We start from the raw sequence: 17,081 nt of genomic DNA, 5'->3' as shown, positions 1-17,081 counted from the left end.
AGCTTTATTCCAGATTCCTTTGCTGGAGGCCATCACCTCCCTAGTAGTTAAATGTCTGCAGTAAGCATCTTGAATGCAATGAGCAGATGTGTGTAATAACCACCTAATGTTTTGCTAGGTTTTGCAATGGAACAGGTATGGTTTCTGCTCCTGCTGACGATTAAAGTGCTTTCGGTGACTGCTCAGTTCAATGGATACAACTGTGATGCTAACCTCCATAGCAGGTTTCCTGGTAAGTGTTTAATAGACTTTTTTCTAAATGGCTTCTTTATTGTCTTGGTTCAAAGCAGTGCTTATTTTTAAATACAGAGCTTTAAATCTGTCTGAAGCCTGGGGGTAGGGCTTCACATTAAGAGAGTGTTAACTATCTGAGTGACAATAAAATTGCTCTACTGTTATGTTTTACTCTCTTTTTAATTGCACAATGGGTCAAATTCAGCCTAGTATTAACAAATACAACTCCTCTCACATGAGCTGGGTTTGACATGCTTTTTCCAGGGCTCTGTCCTGTCCAATAATTTTATCAGAGGTCATGGTGTTTTGAATGTTCTTTATAGGGTTAAGAGTTTGACATTTCTAACTGGGTTTTCTTTCATGTTTTGCCTGTATGAGTTACTTATGTACTTTTATTGAAATACAGGAATATATGCCAATTTTTGAACAAAATAAAGTTGATGGTAAAATTCAGTGCCTCATTTCAACATTAAGCTCTTGGTTAAGAGCAGGTGAAGCAATGAGACTTAGCTATGGATGACCTACATTCATGCCTTAAGAAAATGGGAATTAAGTTTTTCTGGGGACATCAGACGTCTGGAGCTGTTAATACAGTCAGAAATAAAATTACATTTTGATCTTAGCAATATGTATATAAGTTTACTTAGCTAAAGAATGTTTTTAGTCTGTTATATGGCTTATCCTTCCTGCCTCCATTGTTTCTTGGACAGAATAATAACAATACGAGGCTGATTTTGACTGATTCACGTCTTGTGTTTCTGAGATAGTGATTGAATCAAATGGTGTTATGATGATCTCTCAGTTTAGTATTATGCTGTAATGCCTTTCAGTGTTGTTTTCAAATAATTATAGTGCTGATTTTACTTCAGGAAGGATCATCCCTTTTTATTCAATTTAAGATGATAGAAAGCATACATGTTTTCAGCTTCCTATTACATCACACTGCTAGGTGGTTTGCTGACATGAAGACCAACAGTGGGTTTAAATCTTTCCCTTGATTGTTGTGAATATGAAAAATAAAGAAATACAAGATGTGAAAAGGATCAAATAGTTTTTTTTTTTTTTCTTTTTTTTTTCTGTGTGGTAAAAAAAAAAACAAAAAACAAAAAACAAACCATTGTTTAGCTGACTATTTCATGAGCTACTTCTATATTTCTGTTCTTAGAGCTTTGCAGACTTGCCTCAAAATTGTGGGTGAATTGGACCCACCTGCCTCAGATCTGCCTTACATAGATTTTCAAGCAACTTTTTTCCCTTGTTTCAGGCTTCTTTAGAGGATTGCAACCACTAGAGGGAAGCTTAGATTCTTTCTGTGCTCTGCAAAAGCTTCTCTGGTCACCTTTTTGCACTAAGCCTGTGCCAAGGTTTTATATTTGCTATGTGATACCCATGAATTAAATCCAGCTCTTATTTGGAGATTTAGGGGCCACTTGCAGTTCTGTCTCATAATAATGGTTATATCAGATTCCATGCCTGATGAATCTCAGGGAGTCAGGGGCACATCTGTTTAGGCTACAAGTACACAGATTTTTTTAAAGTCAATTCTAATCATGCTGTTCTGCACATTGCAGCTGAGAGTTGAGTTCTGCTCTTTCTTGTTTGTGATCTCAGACAGCACAGATTCAAAGGTTGGAATTTAATCAAAACTCTTAGGGCTGAAGAAAAAACTCTGCTTATATTAGCCATTCATTTGAGTTACAGGTAAAAACCCAGAAAACAAAAAACCCTGTTGTCCTCAAATCTGGCAGGTATTTTCGGTGTTCAGGAGGGACTGCTAAGTAACATACAGGGTTTAGTGGAGCGTGCTGGAACTCTTTTTTTTATGGGTTCAAGAAGCCCAGAGGATGGGTGAGAGCCTCTGCTGAGAGAGGGGACTTGCTCTTGGTCACTTGGGGTCACTTCCCTGGTGTGTGGCTTAGCCTGTGGCTTTTGTATGTGCAGGCCTCACTGCCTTCTGAGGTCGAATGCAACAGGGAGCAGGGAAAGAGGGGGTCAAAAAGGAGAATGTTTCAAACAAGCATCTCTGAGATTCAGATATTGCCTGCAGGGCCTGCTTATAGATAGAATTTTCTCTTCTGTTCCTTATTTGTTCCCCATTAGAAATGTTTTTGTCAGCTGAAGTTCCAAATGTAGGGTGAGAGTGGACTTTGCAGATGAGGCCTGTGGTGTGCAAGTCCACAGAAGCCATTGATTTTTTTGTTGTTGTTTTGAACTTGTTTGCTCTTTTACTTAAGACTGTGAGGAACAGAAGTTTAGGAAGCTTGTCTTCAGCGAAGATGAGGAATTAAGCCTTCCTGAAGGACCCTTAGAGCTCATCCATTTTTCATTTGTTTGTGCTTTTATCATTTATTGCTTAGGTGACTTTTTGCATAGGGATGATGCTGCATAAGTAGATTGATAAATAATCAGACAGGGCTCTTCCTGCAGCTTGCAGGTTTTGCAGTGTAAGTACGAGATAATTAAAAGGATTGAAGAAAAAAAATGTGTTTGGTAGATGGAAAGTACTTCGACTTTTTGTAGTGAAAGGCAGGCATATTCTACAGTATGTAATAAGGTCAAATCCTGCCATCCTTCAGAGAGTTGACTGGATGAAAAGCTTTAGTTCTGCATTGCAGTAGAGCATAGCTTTTAGAAGGCTTTTGGCATGTACAGCCACATCAGTACAGCTGTCTTCAGATGGGAAACACAGCTTTGATGCAGGGGCTCTTGCCGTAAGTGCATACCGAAACTTAGTAAAGCTAGTTCATCTCCAGAATATACTGCCACTTCTCACGCACTGTGCATTTTAATTCACCACTGAAGCAGGAACTTGATCAAGAGGAGGCTTGTGCAGAGAGGCTGGTTTTGACCTATAAGTGTCCTATAAAATACTTCTGGTGAAATGACTTTTGTCAACAGTGTTCTGGCAAACTCTTATCCTCTGCAGGTATTTCTGTCTTCTCTATGGCAAATCTTGGCAGTACACGGAGGGGTACCAGGCAGCAGAGCTGTCAGCATTTGGCTTGTGTTGCCAGGAGTCCACCCGTGACTCGACGGTGTCTGTTACTGCAGTATCTGCGTACCTCATGAGCTATGCTCTGTTTCGCATGTGATGTTGACTCAGAAAACCAGAAGCTTTTACTGTGGGAATGAAGCTAATTTTTGTTTAAATGTACATAGATAGGGATAATGTTTAACTTCCTAAATTCAGAAGAAATTTGCTGTGTGTTGATAATCTTAAGAGACATTAGATCTGTTTGCATCTAGTTTCAGATTCACTTCTGAACAAATACCATGCTTGAGATGCAGAGTGAATAAATGTGATAATAATGCTTCCTTGTAAAGCATGAGCAATACTTCAGTCTGAGAAAGCAGCTTATTCTCCTGTATAGTGCTAAGGTTGCTTTTGTGCTGTAGAGTTCTCATTTCATTAGTGTCAAGTGAGAATTTTGCCAAGTGGTAAAGGTACTTTAACAGGAAAAGTAACACCCTGTTCTTTAAAAGGCTTGAAGTGAGTTATAAAATTAAGTGAGCTAGTTTATATTACATCCTGCGATTTATTACAATCTGTTCATTGCTTTGAGCAAGCGTAAAAGCATGTTCTTTGTTATTTACCTTTTTTGTACTATTCCCTCTACCTTAGCATACCCATTAAGTGGGTTATAACAACCCTCTACTAGTGGATACCAAAGTGTGCATCTTGATCTTTGTACACTATTTTATTGGAAATAAGTATACGTACAAACCAAGAGAATATCATGCTGCGTCACTTCAACTTAAGTTCTTGCCTCCAGTATCTTTCTGCCCAAATTTACACCCAGCAAGTAACATTTATCACCACATTAGCTAAGGCCAGAGTTTAGCCTGTTATTTCCTGTACTTGATTGTTTTGGCTTTAAAGCCACAATTAAAGCTGTCGAAATTAAACTGCTTGTGCTCCTGTACCACGGGGGAAGAGCTAGTTCATTGTAATAGAGATTTCATTTCCTCTCTGTTGTGTCAGTGCAGTGAAACAATTCATTTCAGCAGGCTTAATGGTATGGTATTGACTGAAGTTGTTTTTACAATTTTTAATAGCACTTAATCTTTAAGCAGGTGTAATAAATGAGTTGTTATTATAAAGGAGTAATGTCTGTGTTGAACATGATGCAGTACACCTTTTCGCAGAACACTAGGGTGAAAAAATAAATGATTCCCCCCTTTCCCATCATCTAAATTCCCACAGCATTCTCCTCAAGAAACTGGCTGCTCTTGGCTTGGACTGGCGCACGCTTCGTTGGGTTAGAAACTGGCTGGATAGCCGGGCCCAAAGAGTCGTGGTGAATGGAGCCAAGTCCAGTTGGAGGCCAGTCACTAGTGGCGTCCCCCAGGGCTCGGTGCTGGGGCCGGTCCTCTTTAATATCTTCATCGATGATCTGGACGAGGGCATCGAGTGCACCCTCAGTAAGTTCGCAGATGACACCAAGTTAGGTGCGTGTGTCGATCTGCTTGAGGGTAGGAAAGCTCTGCAGGAGGATCTGGATAGGCTGCACCGATGGGCTGAGGTCAACTGCATGAAGTTTAACAAGGCCAAGTGCCGGGTCCTGCACCTGGGGCGCAATAACCCCAAGCAGAGCTACAGGCTGGGAGAGGAATGGTTGGAAAGCTGCCAGGCAGAGAAGGACCTGGGAGTGATGGTGGACAGTCGGCTGAATATGAGCCAGCAGTGTGCTCAGGTGGCCAAGAAGGCCAACGGCATCCTGGCTTGTATTAGGAACAGTGTGACCAGCAGGGCTAGGGAGGTGATCGTCCCCCTGTACTCAGCTCTGGTGAGGCCGCACCTCGAGTACTGTGCTCAGTTTTGGGCCCCTCGCTACAAGAAGGACATCGAGGTGCTTGAGCGGGTGCAGAGAAGGGCGACGAAGCTGGTGAGGGGCCTGGAGAACAAGTCCTACGAGGAGCGGCTGAGGGAGCTGGGCTTGTTCAGCCTGGAGAAGAGGAGGCTCAGGGGTGACCTTATTGCTCTTTACAGATACCTTAAAGGAGGCTGTAGAGAGGTGGGGGTTGGCCTGTTCTCCCACGTGCCTGGTGACAGGACGAGGGGGAATGGGCTTAAGTTGAGCCAGGGGAGTTTTAGGTTAGATGTTAGGAAGAACTTCTTTACAGAAAGGGTTGTGAGGCATTGGAACAGGCTGCCCAGGGAAGTGGTGGAGTCACCATCCCTGGAAGTCTTCAAAAGACGCTTAGATGTACAGCTTAGGGATATGGTTTAGTGGAGGGCTGTTAGCGTTAGGTTGGAGGTTGGACTCGATGACCTTGAGGTCTCTTCCAACCTAGAAAATTCTGTGATTCTGTGATTCTGTAAATGCAAGGAGAAGAGCTTGCTTATAGAAAAGTTATATAATAGCTAGCTCTGGACTCAAACTATTACTTTTTCCTATATCCTAACCTGATTCTTTTCTACTCAAATACATAAAAGTCTTCAGAATTTTAAGATAAAGGGTCAAATTCATCCCAAGGAGGTTTTTTGCTGCTGTTCAAAAACTGATCACAACTTGTAACAGTTGCTATTTTCTAGGTCCTTTTAAATTGTTGTAATGTACAGAATGACAGATTGCAGGACACCTTGTGGTTTCAGTCATTGTCTTCTGCACAGCCTGAGACTGGTCTGGTACAAAGTGGACTCCAGACAACCTCAAGTGCACATGACTTCCATGCCAGATGTCATCTGGAGCAGGCTGGAGGGCAGAACTCAGCCTCCCAACTTTCTCAAAATTGCTGGGAATTACTGTTTCAGAAAAGGGCTGTTTAATCAAACTCCAAATAAATAACTACTTGCTGTTTTCCAGTCCTTTGCAGTGCTTTGGTTTATGGATGTAGTACTGAATGACTTGTTGGGGAATTTTGGAGTACTATTTTTGTTGCATGGTAGAGTATGTTTACTGTATTATTTCTTGTTTTTCTTTAGTGAGTAGATTCAAATATATTATTTTTTCAGAATAACGCAACTTTAACCCCTTATATTCTAATATTTTGCTGTGACTGGGGACTAAAAATCGATTTGATCAGAAGGTACAACACAAGACTAATTGCTGCAATACTTATATTTGTTGAAATGCATCTTCTTATTTCTTTTCCTGTCTTATTTTTGTGCAGCTGAACGAGATATCAATGTTTTCTGTGGAGTGCAGACCATTACTATGAAGATAAATTTTTGCACAGTTCTTTTCTCTGGTTATTCTGAAACAGATCTAGCTCTGAATGGGAAACATGGGGATGCTCACTGCAGGGGGTTCATCAACAACAACACCTTTCCAGCAGTGGTCATTTTCATCATCAATCTGAGTACTTTGGAATCCTGTGGAAACACTTTAGTGGTAAGATGAGATCTAAGTGAAATGGTAGCATGGATGTTTATGCATAGGATCAAGCGAAAGCCCTGACAGCATTGTATATTTTACAGATAATGCTTAAGTTGTCTTTCCTAGTTAGCAATATAATGTGTACATTATATTTTCTTCACAAGAAAAACAAAGTCAATAATTTATTTTGATTTCTAATTAGAAAATGTGGTGGGACAGGCTTGCCCTGTGATTACATCAGACACTTTTTTATTGCAGTAGTTTTTTCAGTGGAAAAGGGGATTTTTGCAAGCCATTCTTAAAACCTTTGAGTGCATCTTGTTTTGCTGAAACTTTTCAAATACCTACTTGTGAAATGAAAGAAAAATATTTTTAAGAGTTGGTTGATCAGGTGAGAGTTATAGAATGGGTACTTCTGCACTCTCATGGGAGAGGACTTGCTGAGTGATACTATATACTCTGTGATAAGGCAGGGATTTCAGGCTGAAAGTCACAGGGGGAATATTCCAGCCAGAGGACCCAACCCCAAGAGAGGAAGCTAACAGTAGGCATCTTTGCAAGTAGTACTTTCTGTGTAAAATCACAGCTATATTTAGAACTGCCTGGCAACAAACCAAGGTTTTCAAGCAAAATTTGAATGAATGTTTGACCCCCCAAAAACAAAACAAAATAAAACAAAAAAAACCAACAAAACCACCCAAAAAAACAAAACCAAAAAACCAAACACCTACAGAACAAAAAATATTACCTTTGTGCTTAGCTCATGAGGAAAAAAGCAAGACGTGGGACTGAAGTTCAGACTTATGCATTCAGCTTCAATCTTTGATCACTGTATCAAACTATTTATGAATGACTTATAAAAATATGCAAAAATGTATTCTTTTTGAGGTTCATATGATATCCGGAATTCATACTCATACTTAGTTACCTGTCAGTTTTCATAACAACCCTGCTGCTTTCAGGTACTAATAATTTTTTCAAATCGTGCTGAATTGTTCAATATGCTCTCTGACCTGTTTGCCTCAGGCTGAGTTTTATTTTGAACTGTTTGCTATTTGAACAAAAAGCAGTTCAGTGAGCTCAAGATTCTTTTCCCAGCCTCTCTGAAAAGCTACCATGACTTGAGGTAGGAGAGCTTGGCAGGAAGGAACCTTTTGCTCTTCCTGTGGAGTTGGTCATAACCTTCGGGAGCTTGCTGTTTGATTACAACTGTAAGAGCTTGTTGTGTGATCAGTCCAATTAAATACAGATTGAGGCTCCCACAAGGCTGCACGGGATATGGAGATCAAGTATTAGCTACTAAAAATCTGACAAGAATTTCCCCTCACCTCGTCTAATTTTTTGTATGCTGTGCCAAGAAGACAGTGAAGGAGCAGGAAGTTCTTATGATGGTGTAGTACAAAGGGAAGGTAGCATTTTAGGCAGAACTCAGATAAAACACAGGTCTACAATGTGTGAAACAAAACTTTTTGTTTTGAAGGGATGGGGTGGGAAGAAAGCAAAACAGCAGTCGCTAGTTGCTCCTGTGCTCTACACTGTGCTTCTTAGGCAAGGGACAGATCCTAGTAATCTGATATTAAGTATTTTCCTGCAATTTAGGGAATGGCTAGCCACATGCCATTGGCAAAGTGCATGGTTGTATATCTTCCACCAGACTTTCCTGTAGCTAAACAATCAATATACCTGCTGCATATCCTGTGCTACTACAAAATGTTGCAGCTCATGTGCACCTCAGGGTGACTCCTCTAAGTGATGAAATGGCTTTTAAAGAAATTGCATGCTATAAAACTGTGGAAAGTGTTTGTTTTGTTGATATAGTGCAGAAGTTAATACAATGCTACAGCTGAAGTCCAGTGCCATGTTTATCTGGCTTTATTGTGTTTGTGCCTAATGAGAAAGTAATTTGGGACATATTTATTTACTGTTCTCACAAACCATCCCTTCATCCAGATTAGATAGAGTGGGGCAGGTTGCTACCAGGAGGAAAGGGTCGGCTTTCTGGAGAGCTATTTGTTTTTACTGGCTCAGCAGTTTGTGAGCCTGAGCAATGCACCAGAACACATGTCCAGGGACTGAATTAGAGTTGTATTGGCATCCTCAAATGAGGCATTATCTGATTTTACATTAAATATCTAACTTGCATTTCTGGCAGTGTGTTTCTTTTTTTTTCCTTAGTTTATCATTTAGGGATGTATAATGTAGGCAAAAACACAGATGCAAAGTTCAGCTGCTTGGTTTGTATCTGCTTATAAAGTAAATTGGCTTTGTCAAAAATAAAGATTGAGTGACTAGGTATTGTTTCTGTAAATAAAATTGTTTGTGTATCAACTTCATGGTTGCATACAGAAGCTTATTTTATGCTATTTAACCATAATAGAAAAGTTCCTTCAGCTTTTCCCAATAAGTCATGTGAATTCATTGGGAATATGCACCTGGATTCATTAGTTTTATATTGAAATGTTGCTTGAGCCCATGTTTTAGGATCAGCGGTATCCCCTGTGAATTGTATATGCTTGATCTCGGGGAGGTGAGAAACAGAACACAGGCAACATGGTGTTAATAAACCAAATTCATTTTTGAAAGATCTTCCTGAAGGTATTTCTGGGTAAATGATGGTCTAAGGCATCAGTATTCTTTGGCATATCTCTTGTTCCACGCTCAACTTTCTGGTAATATTTCTTTTCTATCTCCCTCAATAGGTGTCTTCAGCTCGAGGTATCAATGCTTATGGGAATACCTCAGTGATACAGATAGGTAATGTTTCGGGCTATATAGATACACCAGACCCACCAACGATTATCAGCTATTTACCTGGGCTTCTGTATAAATTTAGCTGTAGCTATCCACTGGAATACCTGGTTAACAATACCCAGCTTGCTTCGTAAGTGTGCTTTTCATTCCTATGTTTCATTCCCATGTCTGCATAAGCCCACATGTGTGCATATGCATACATATACAGATGTGCACACCTGAATATATGCATGCTATAGCAGTACAGTCAACAATAGCAATACTTGACTTTGTAAAACAGTGAAGGGAAAGAAGAGGTGGCACAAAGCAGAAAAACTTCAGTAATGTAACTCTGTAAGATAATATACATTAATGAAGACCTGCTTTTGTCTTAGTTGATGCAGAAGTTGCCTTAAAATTGTGTTTTTTGATGACAAAATGGTAGCAACAAACATAAAAATTCTTCATGAAATAGTTTGTAAGCATGTGAATATAGAGGAAATATTTTCATGAGTAGACCCTATATATCACAAAAAGTGGGTTCCTTTTTGTCACTTGGCCTCTCTGCTAATTATTTTTCTGATTCATGTGTTCAACAGTATCTATTATTTTCCATATAGTTAAGGTTCTGACAGTGTTTCCACTATAAATTTCTATTTCTGAAGTTTATAACACAAATGTGTAAATTAACTCCTTGTGATATAGCTCACTGAGATTTTTAATGATAAAAAAAAAAAAAAAGAACACAGAAGTGTGGAAAGACAAACTGTATTCTTTGATCTTCACAATGATTTCTGGTTCTGTTGTAGGTCATCAGCTGCTATTTCTGTAAGAGAGAACAATGGTACATTTATCAGTACTTTGAACTTGTTGCTTTACAATGTGAGTATAAAACACAGTAACACGACCTAAATAGACTAAATCCATTTCTGTTCTGTGAGTGCAAGCTGGATTAGCACAGCAAAATGTAGACTTTGCTTCATTTGGTGTTATTACTCCCCTATTTCTCCCAAGAATTGGACCAAGACCACCTTCTGGGCAGTTTTCATCTACATTCCCTTGTCCTTTTTGTTTGCATGTACCTCTTGTCTTGTATTTATATGACTGGTCTTTGAGGACAAACAGAGTCATTATTCTGTATTTATACAGTCCCTCAGCTTGCAGCTCTGGCTTTTTAGATTCTACTGCAATGCAAATAATCAGTTGTAGTAATAATAATCATACTCCAGAGTGCATACTTGTTTGCATTTATTATGTTTATGTGCATATTTCTAATATCCATATGCATCTATGTATATATGTGAATAGATGCATTGTACTGATGCAGATGGTCTGTAGAATTCTGTGATAAAAATAAATATATATAGATCTATTCCCTTAGAAATAAACTGTAGCATTTTTTGCTGGGGTGTTTTTATGTTCAAACCTTGTAAGCGTTTTGATCACCTAATTGTTGTAAGGCATGTGGATTTGTTCCAAACCTAAAGCCCACAGTACTTGTTATCTTGGTGTATGAACTTTCAAGATTTTAAGGGTTAATAATTTTAACAGCTTTCAACTAACACTTCTATCATACCTTTTAGATAATTTAACTTGGATATGCATTATTGTATAAGCTTTTGCTATATAAATATGGAAGGTGACAGTAAAATGTGAAAAATGTGTGGACCTCTACTTAACAACAACGTTAGTCCCTGAAATGATTTTTTCGTGTTGATTAAAAATTTTATTCATACATTTTAAATACCTGATTTAAATATCATTTTTCAATCTATCAAGCAACATTTTTGTAAATTATGATTCTGATTTTTTGCATTATTATTCATGCCATCATGACGCTGAGTTATAATTCATGCAACTGATTTAAAAGTCAATGCTTTAAACTTTGAACATAATGAGCTATAAATATTGTAACAGGACATTTTCCAAAGGCATTCTTTAAAAAATCATGTTTGTTTGACAGAACAACTCTGAATAACAACCTGTAATCTGTTAAAATGAAGATTATACTTCTCTCATTTTTAAATAATCCTGTGACCAAAAGGATGGGGATGGGAAAAGTTCCTAAACTTCTCTAAACACAGGAGTTGACCACCACTTCTTTGTTGCTGCCTTTCACGGCTTAATTTCGCAATCGCTCAGCTAAAAATGCTATTAATGCTTGTAGTGAGAGTGCATTTGTTTCTCAGTTATCACCTGGAAAGTTAGGCTTTCATCCTCTAAAACTGATGGAACGAGGAACTTAGTGTGGAAAATTTTTTATTAGCTTGCAAAGTTTGACAGAGTTAGGTAACAGAGAAATGTACATGTATAACTGAATTTAAAGAAGGCAAACATACCAGTTTAGCATCCTAAAGGATCTTACAATGCAGGATATTTATGCTGTTTTAAGAAATGATCTCATTTGAATGGATCTGCTAAGACTTGCTCTGTGCATGTCAGGGAGCTGGTCTGTGTGTGCATGCGTGGCTCCCAAGTCCTCCAGTAATGAAAAGAGTATGCATTTGGCAAGCTGTGAATTTCGGCATCAATCCCTTGGAAAAATCACTTGATTTATGTACTTAATCTTTCTCATTACTGTCAGCTCCTGCTCTTGCCTGCCACAATGAACCTGGTATTATTGTGGCACTGTCAAAATTTCACTTAACAAAATTTTTCTTATGTATCAAGTGCTTTGACCTCTCACAGGAGGTCTCAACATGCTGAATCCCCGTGCTTTCTGGATTAGTAACTTATTTGACATAGATATTACCTGTGAGTGAGTTTTGATACGCTAAATTAGCATCTGTCACTCTGTATTTGTTTCATGGCATCTGTGGGTCATTGCTCAAGTGACGTTAATGATTCATCCTGTGAACAAAGAAACTAACAAAACAGCTATATTTATGTAGTTATATATGTGAATTATTTTTTTTTTTTTTACATACAAATTTCTTGAAACAGAATTTTTGGAATACTAGAATTTAAATGAAAATATTTGTTATGTAAAACCTGCAACAAAACAAATTCCATGAAAACTACATTTTGGATATTGGAATATGTCTAAAGCTTAAGATGAATAATGCCTGGAGGCATTGCTATCTCCACTAAACCAAATAATAGTAAGAACCTTTCCTGGGCAAGACTGCACTGTGACAACCTAGTTAAGCTCTTTTTTTAAAGAAAACTACAGCAGTCACTGTTCGCTTGTATTCACTGGGAGACATTAAGGTGTTAACTTGAAAACATGTTCATAAATGATACCTTTTCTTTGATTACCGATCTAGCCACTTCATAAAATGATAAATAGGTTCCCCCAAATAGTTGCATATGGTAAGACAAGTCAAGTGTTGTTGATCTTTACAGACAGACTTGTAGGCAAATGCTCTGGAACTGCTTTCTATCTCCTCCCAGAAGAAGGACTAAGTAAATAGTTGTCCTATATGAGTCAGAAACTAGATGTGAGTTCAGTTTGTGAATGCAGATGGGTACACCTGAATTGTCACAGTGGGATTTCTTGTACGTTGAGGCAATGTTTGTTTTTCAGGACTCAACCTACAGCCAGCAGCTCCTTATCCCAAGTACAGGTTTACCTTTGAAAACTAAAATATATGCAGCTGTGAGAGCAACCAACCTTGATGGCAGGTACCATAATGGATGTTATTTCTTATCCTGTTGGCTATTCAGCTCTTGGGTTTCTAAATTATTCTGATTTAGAAGCATCAGTCTTCTTCCTTTTTTTTTTTTTTTTTTTTTTTTTTTTTTTTTTTTTTTTGGGGGGGGGGGTGTTAGAAGGATGTTTAATGTTTGAGCTCATTGCCCTCAGCTGGAGGTTATCAAGTCCTTGATGTTGAGTGCATATCTTGCTGCTGTCATCATAATGAAAGTTCTTTCTGAATCATGCTTTACATCCTATGCTGTTGTTTTTAAGAAAGGGTAAAATGAGGAACAAATGAGAAACTCCTGGGCTTTTAAAAGTGGGAAGGTTTTGGCTTCTAGGTATATGTGGCCATCACTTCTGAGAAGAGGTATGCAACATATGGATTGGCATTTTTTTTGTCTCACATGAAACCAAATGATTTGAGTTATAAAGTTCTGCTGCTATGGTGTGTGCTGTTTAGTTCTTTAAGCTGGGAAGAAACAAGTGGTATAGTTGGAACCCAGTACTTTAGCTTTTAAACACAGTAACTCAGCTTCAGTGTAATGGCCTGCATTGTTAATTTATACATTTGCCTGTACTGTCCTTTCATCTTATCCCCCTTACTCTCCACCCCTACTCTTATGTTGCCAGTTCACTTCTTCATCTATCACTTTGCCTCCTGTACAGGTGGAATGTCTTGATGGACTACTGTTACACCACGCCATCTGGTAATCCTGGTGACGATCTTCGATATGATCTTTTTCTCAGGTACATCCTATGCAAATCCAGTATTTGTGGTTACTTCTTTTAAAAAACACGGGTATAAATTTCCCTGTTAGTAGTGTTCTAAAACTGCCTGAAAACTCTAAGTAATGTTAGCATTTGGCCTGGGGGCTGTATTTACATGTATAACATGCCAGGTCTTGTCTTGTTTGTGAGCGTAAATATAGAATCAAGCTCAAAGTCATGAGAATTATGGTGGAGAAGCATACATCCAAAATGGCCATACTAGAGATCAGAAACACTAAAACTGAATGGTTAAACTGGCCTTTATTTTAATAAAGATACCCTTGTGGTCAATGACAATGATATAAAACATCATGGTCTGTAGTTCAGGCAAGGAGTTAAGCAAATGATTAAAGATTTCTAGATGCTCCTGCTAGTCCTGGTAATAATACATACTTGAATTGGAACTCTGTAAAACATATCAGTATCTTGGCAGTATCTCATACCAAGTCTCATCCATGATGGTTGCTTGGAGAGAGGCTGTCTTCATTTTGAGTTACCCGTCTGTGCTGGTTAGCACACATGATTACTTTTTGTTTCAGCACTGAAGTTTTGGGGGCCACTGGAGTTAAATGGTATTTTGGATATAGCTGAGATGTTGCAAATCATAGTGTTTTTGTAGCAACGAGTGCAGGACTGTGCAGCCTGGCAGGGAGATTGTGGCTGCACATGTTGGACATCATGGCATTGTGGTCTTTTCAAGGACCTAAAACACTGAACTGCTGCCTAAGTTATCTTATTCTTAACTGAGAGCTTTAAAAAGCTAGTCATACATCTGCTCACCCTATTTTTATTTTATTTTTATTTTTCAACAAAATCTAGTTGCGACAAAGACCCACAGACAACTATAATTGAAAATGGCAAGAGCCAAATGGGAAGGTTTTCTTTTGAGGTATTCCGCTTTGTGAAGCACAAAAACCAGAAGATGTCTACAGTCTTCCTTCACTGCGTGACAAAGCTGTGCAGAGCAGATGACTGTCCCTTTCTTGTGCCAGTAAGTGTCAGTGGATAGAAGTTGCTGCTAATTATCTGGATATAAGTCAAACCGGAATCATTCTGCATCCAAATGTATTGGATATTTGGATGACGTAATGAAGACGACTTGTAGAGTCAGGAGAAAGGATGTTCTTTGTGTGTCTGAAAGAACGTAAACCAACTGATGAATAAGGAAATGCATGTTGTCACCTAAAGGTAGAATAATACCAGACCTGCAAAGCACAGGTTTTTGAACACGCAAGAAGTGATCTTTTTGCCTTCTGATCCTTAACTCATTATTAGAAGTAATGACTCTTAGACAGCTTCAGAGCTGATAATCTTAATGTAGTGTCTAAGAAACAAAGTACTCGTAATCATAGTGGATGGAATATAAATATCTTAGAATAGTATAAATTGAAAACTTAAAGCTATAGTAAGCACACTTACCCTGACAAAGAAAATTTGAAAGTGTTTCCGACGGGGGTGGGGGAATTATAACTTCCTCTTTTGTTTATTATCACCTTCCCTTATAGTTTGGAAACTGCTTTTTTGCTGAAGTTAATGAAGATGTGTAAATTCAAATGTTATTTCATTTTGGGAGCATAAAGAACAAGAAGTATGTCTGGGAAACTGAAACACTTGAATATGCATATAAATGCAATATTCTTTGAAGTCTTCAAAATGCAGTGTAGCTTTCCTGCTGAATGGCTTTCCACTTTGAACTGATAGCACTTCACAATTCTGTATACTTCTTTCTTTTCATGCTTTATGTTATACTTAATTTTGTTTAAATAATTTATTGTTTTTATGGATGTGCATGTTCTGAGGGTTTTGAAGTTCTTTCACATGAAGTTGAAATTGAAGAAATGCTCTTATTCTTGTGTGCACAAGATTAAGGTAGATACGTTAGAGATGTTAATTAAAGGTGGATTCCAGATGGTAGCGCTGAGGATTGTTTTTGTGTGTCATCGCTGTTTAGAACTCCATGGAAAAGTATGAAATTTAACTTAAGAAGCTCACTGGAATAGGGACTGTAGCATGTTGTCTATCCCTATTCAAGCAAAACACATTTGTTGGGAAAAGTGACTGTAAACAAAGCTTTGGGAAATTAACTACTGAAAATTTAATATAATAGGAGATGGATCTTGTACACAACAGCAATGTAGTTCTGTAAATGAAGTGAGGCAAAATGCAACGGGAAGCTAGGCATTTACAAGATATACTTTTAGGGAATGTTGCAGCAGTTTTTATTGCAGAGTAATTTAATGCATACTAAGAAATAAAATTGAAGTTGTAGTATTGCTTATAAAAGAGCTTCCATTAAAAAAGGAAGCACAGAAGGGCAATAATTCTATTCCACTCTGAAACAGTGATTGTTTTGATTAACTGTTCAGATTTGCAGTAACAGAGAAAGAAGAGACACTGGTAGGAGAACAACTTGGAGTCCTCAGAGCACCACTGGCAATGCTGTAATCACTGCTGGACCCATCATTACGAGGAGTGGTAGGAACAAGCAAACTTTTTCTGTGTACTGCAAGAATCTCAAACACCTGGGGAAATGTTTTTACACTTAACTTAAAATTTCCAATGACTTAGAGAAAGGGTGGTTTCTCCATGAATTTGGGTATTTTTTCCTCAACTATTGAAGTCTTTGTTAGAAATTTTGAACTAATATTTCTGCTCAGCTCACATGATTCCTCTTGACCCCATGAAAATCTCTGTGAGATACTATTACACATGTACACCCATTTTAAAAGCCCAAACTCAGTTGGTTGACTTTTTTCAGATTTCACTGAAGATATTGGAATTTATGGTACTGTGTTCACAATCACAATTTAATTTGGACAGCTAATAGATATTCACTGTCACTTTCTATTCACCATTTCTTCCAGTTTCACATGTGTTTCTATTTGTGTTGAGTAATGTTAATACATGCTATACTTAGCCTTCAGCTATAAGAAGGTAGTAGGACAAATATATCACAAGTTGTAAGAGACTAAAATCTACTCTTTTAGATCCAGAGTCATGGATTTCTGTTTTAATTGCCAAAAGTAAAGCAAATAAAAAACAACCCAAAACACACAAAAAAAACACAATCTGTAGTCTCTGAAAATTATTTGACTGCTGTTGATAACTTAATAAATGAAAAATATTTAAGAAATTCTGTTTTGCATATTTCAGCAGTCTTAGATTTAGGAACCTCAGAACAGGACTGAATCTTGTCTAGGAAAAATAATTGAAACATTTGAGAATAAAATATTTTTTTACATGCAAAGTGGTTCTGCTCACATGTACAAAGACCAATCGATCCTCCAGGACTGAGAACCATCTACCAAGAGACATCTTAAAACAAATACTCTCAGTTACAAGCATTATTTTTGCAATCAAAGTCACTTTTTTTTTTTTTTTTTTTTCTG

General features: G+C 38.0%; 1 protein-coding gene across 11 annotated transcripts in view; it reads left to right on the top strand.

Moving 5' to 3' along the window:
- The window catches only part of ZPLD1 (zona pellucida like domain containing 1), a 103,243-nt gene that overhangs the window by 80,628 nt on the left and 5,534 nt on the right, over positions 1-17,081 (top strand). For 6 of the 11 annotated variants that reach the window (XM_084508628.1, XM_084508623.1, XM_084508622.1 and 3 more), the window contains 8 exons: positions 119-232; positions 6,349-6,569; positions 9,254-9,435; positions 10,094-10,166; positions 12,811-12,908; positions 13,591-13,671; positions 14,512-14,683; positions 16,059-16,167. In XM_084508628.1, the coding sequence (XP_084364754.1) occupies positions 119-232; positions 6,349-6,569; positions 9,254-9,435; positions 10,094-10,166; positions 12,811-12,908; positions 13,591-13,671; positions 14,512-14,683; positions 16,059-16,167 (1,050 nt within the window). Of the gene's footprint in view, positions 1-118; positions 233-6,348; positions 6,570-9,253; positions 9,436-10,093; positions 10,167-12,810; positions 12,909-13,590; positions 13,672-14,511; positions 14,684-16,058; positions 16,193-17,081 lie in introns of all 11 variants that reach the window. The other 5 variants (XM_084508627.1, XM_084508620.1, XM_084508624.1 and 2 more) reach the window with 1 other exon arrangement.

The sequence above is a fragment of the Aythya ferina genome, assembly GCF_964211825.1.
Source record: "Aythya ferina genome assembly, chromosome: 1".
Taxonomy (NCBI): Eukaryota; Metazoa; Chordata; class Aves; order Anseriformes; family Anatidae; genus Aythya; species Aythya ferina.
Note: the sequence above shows the minus strand (reverse complement) of the source record. Positions and strands in the feature narration are given on the sequence as shown.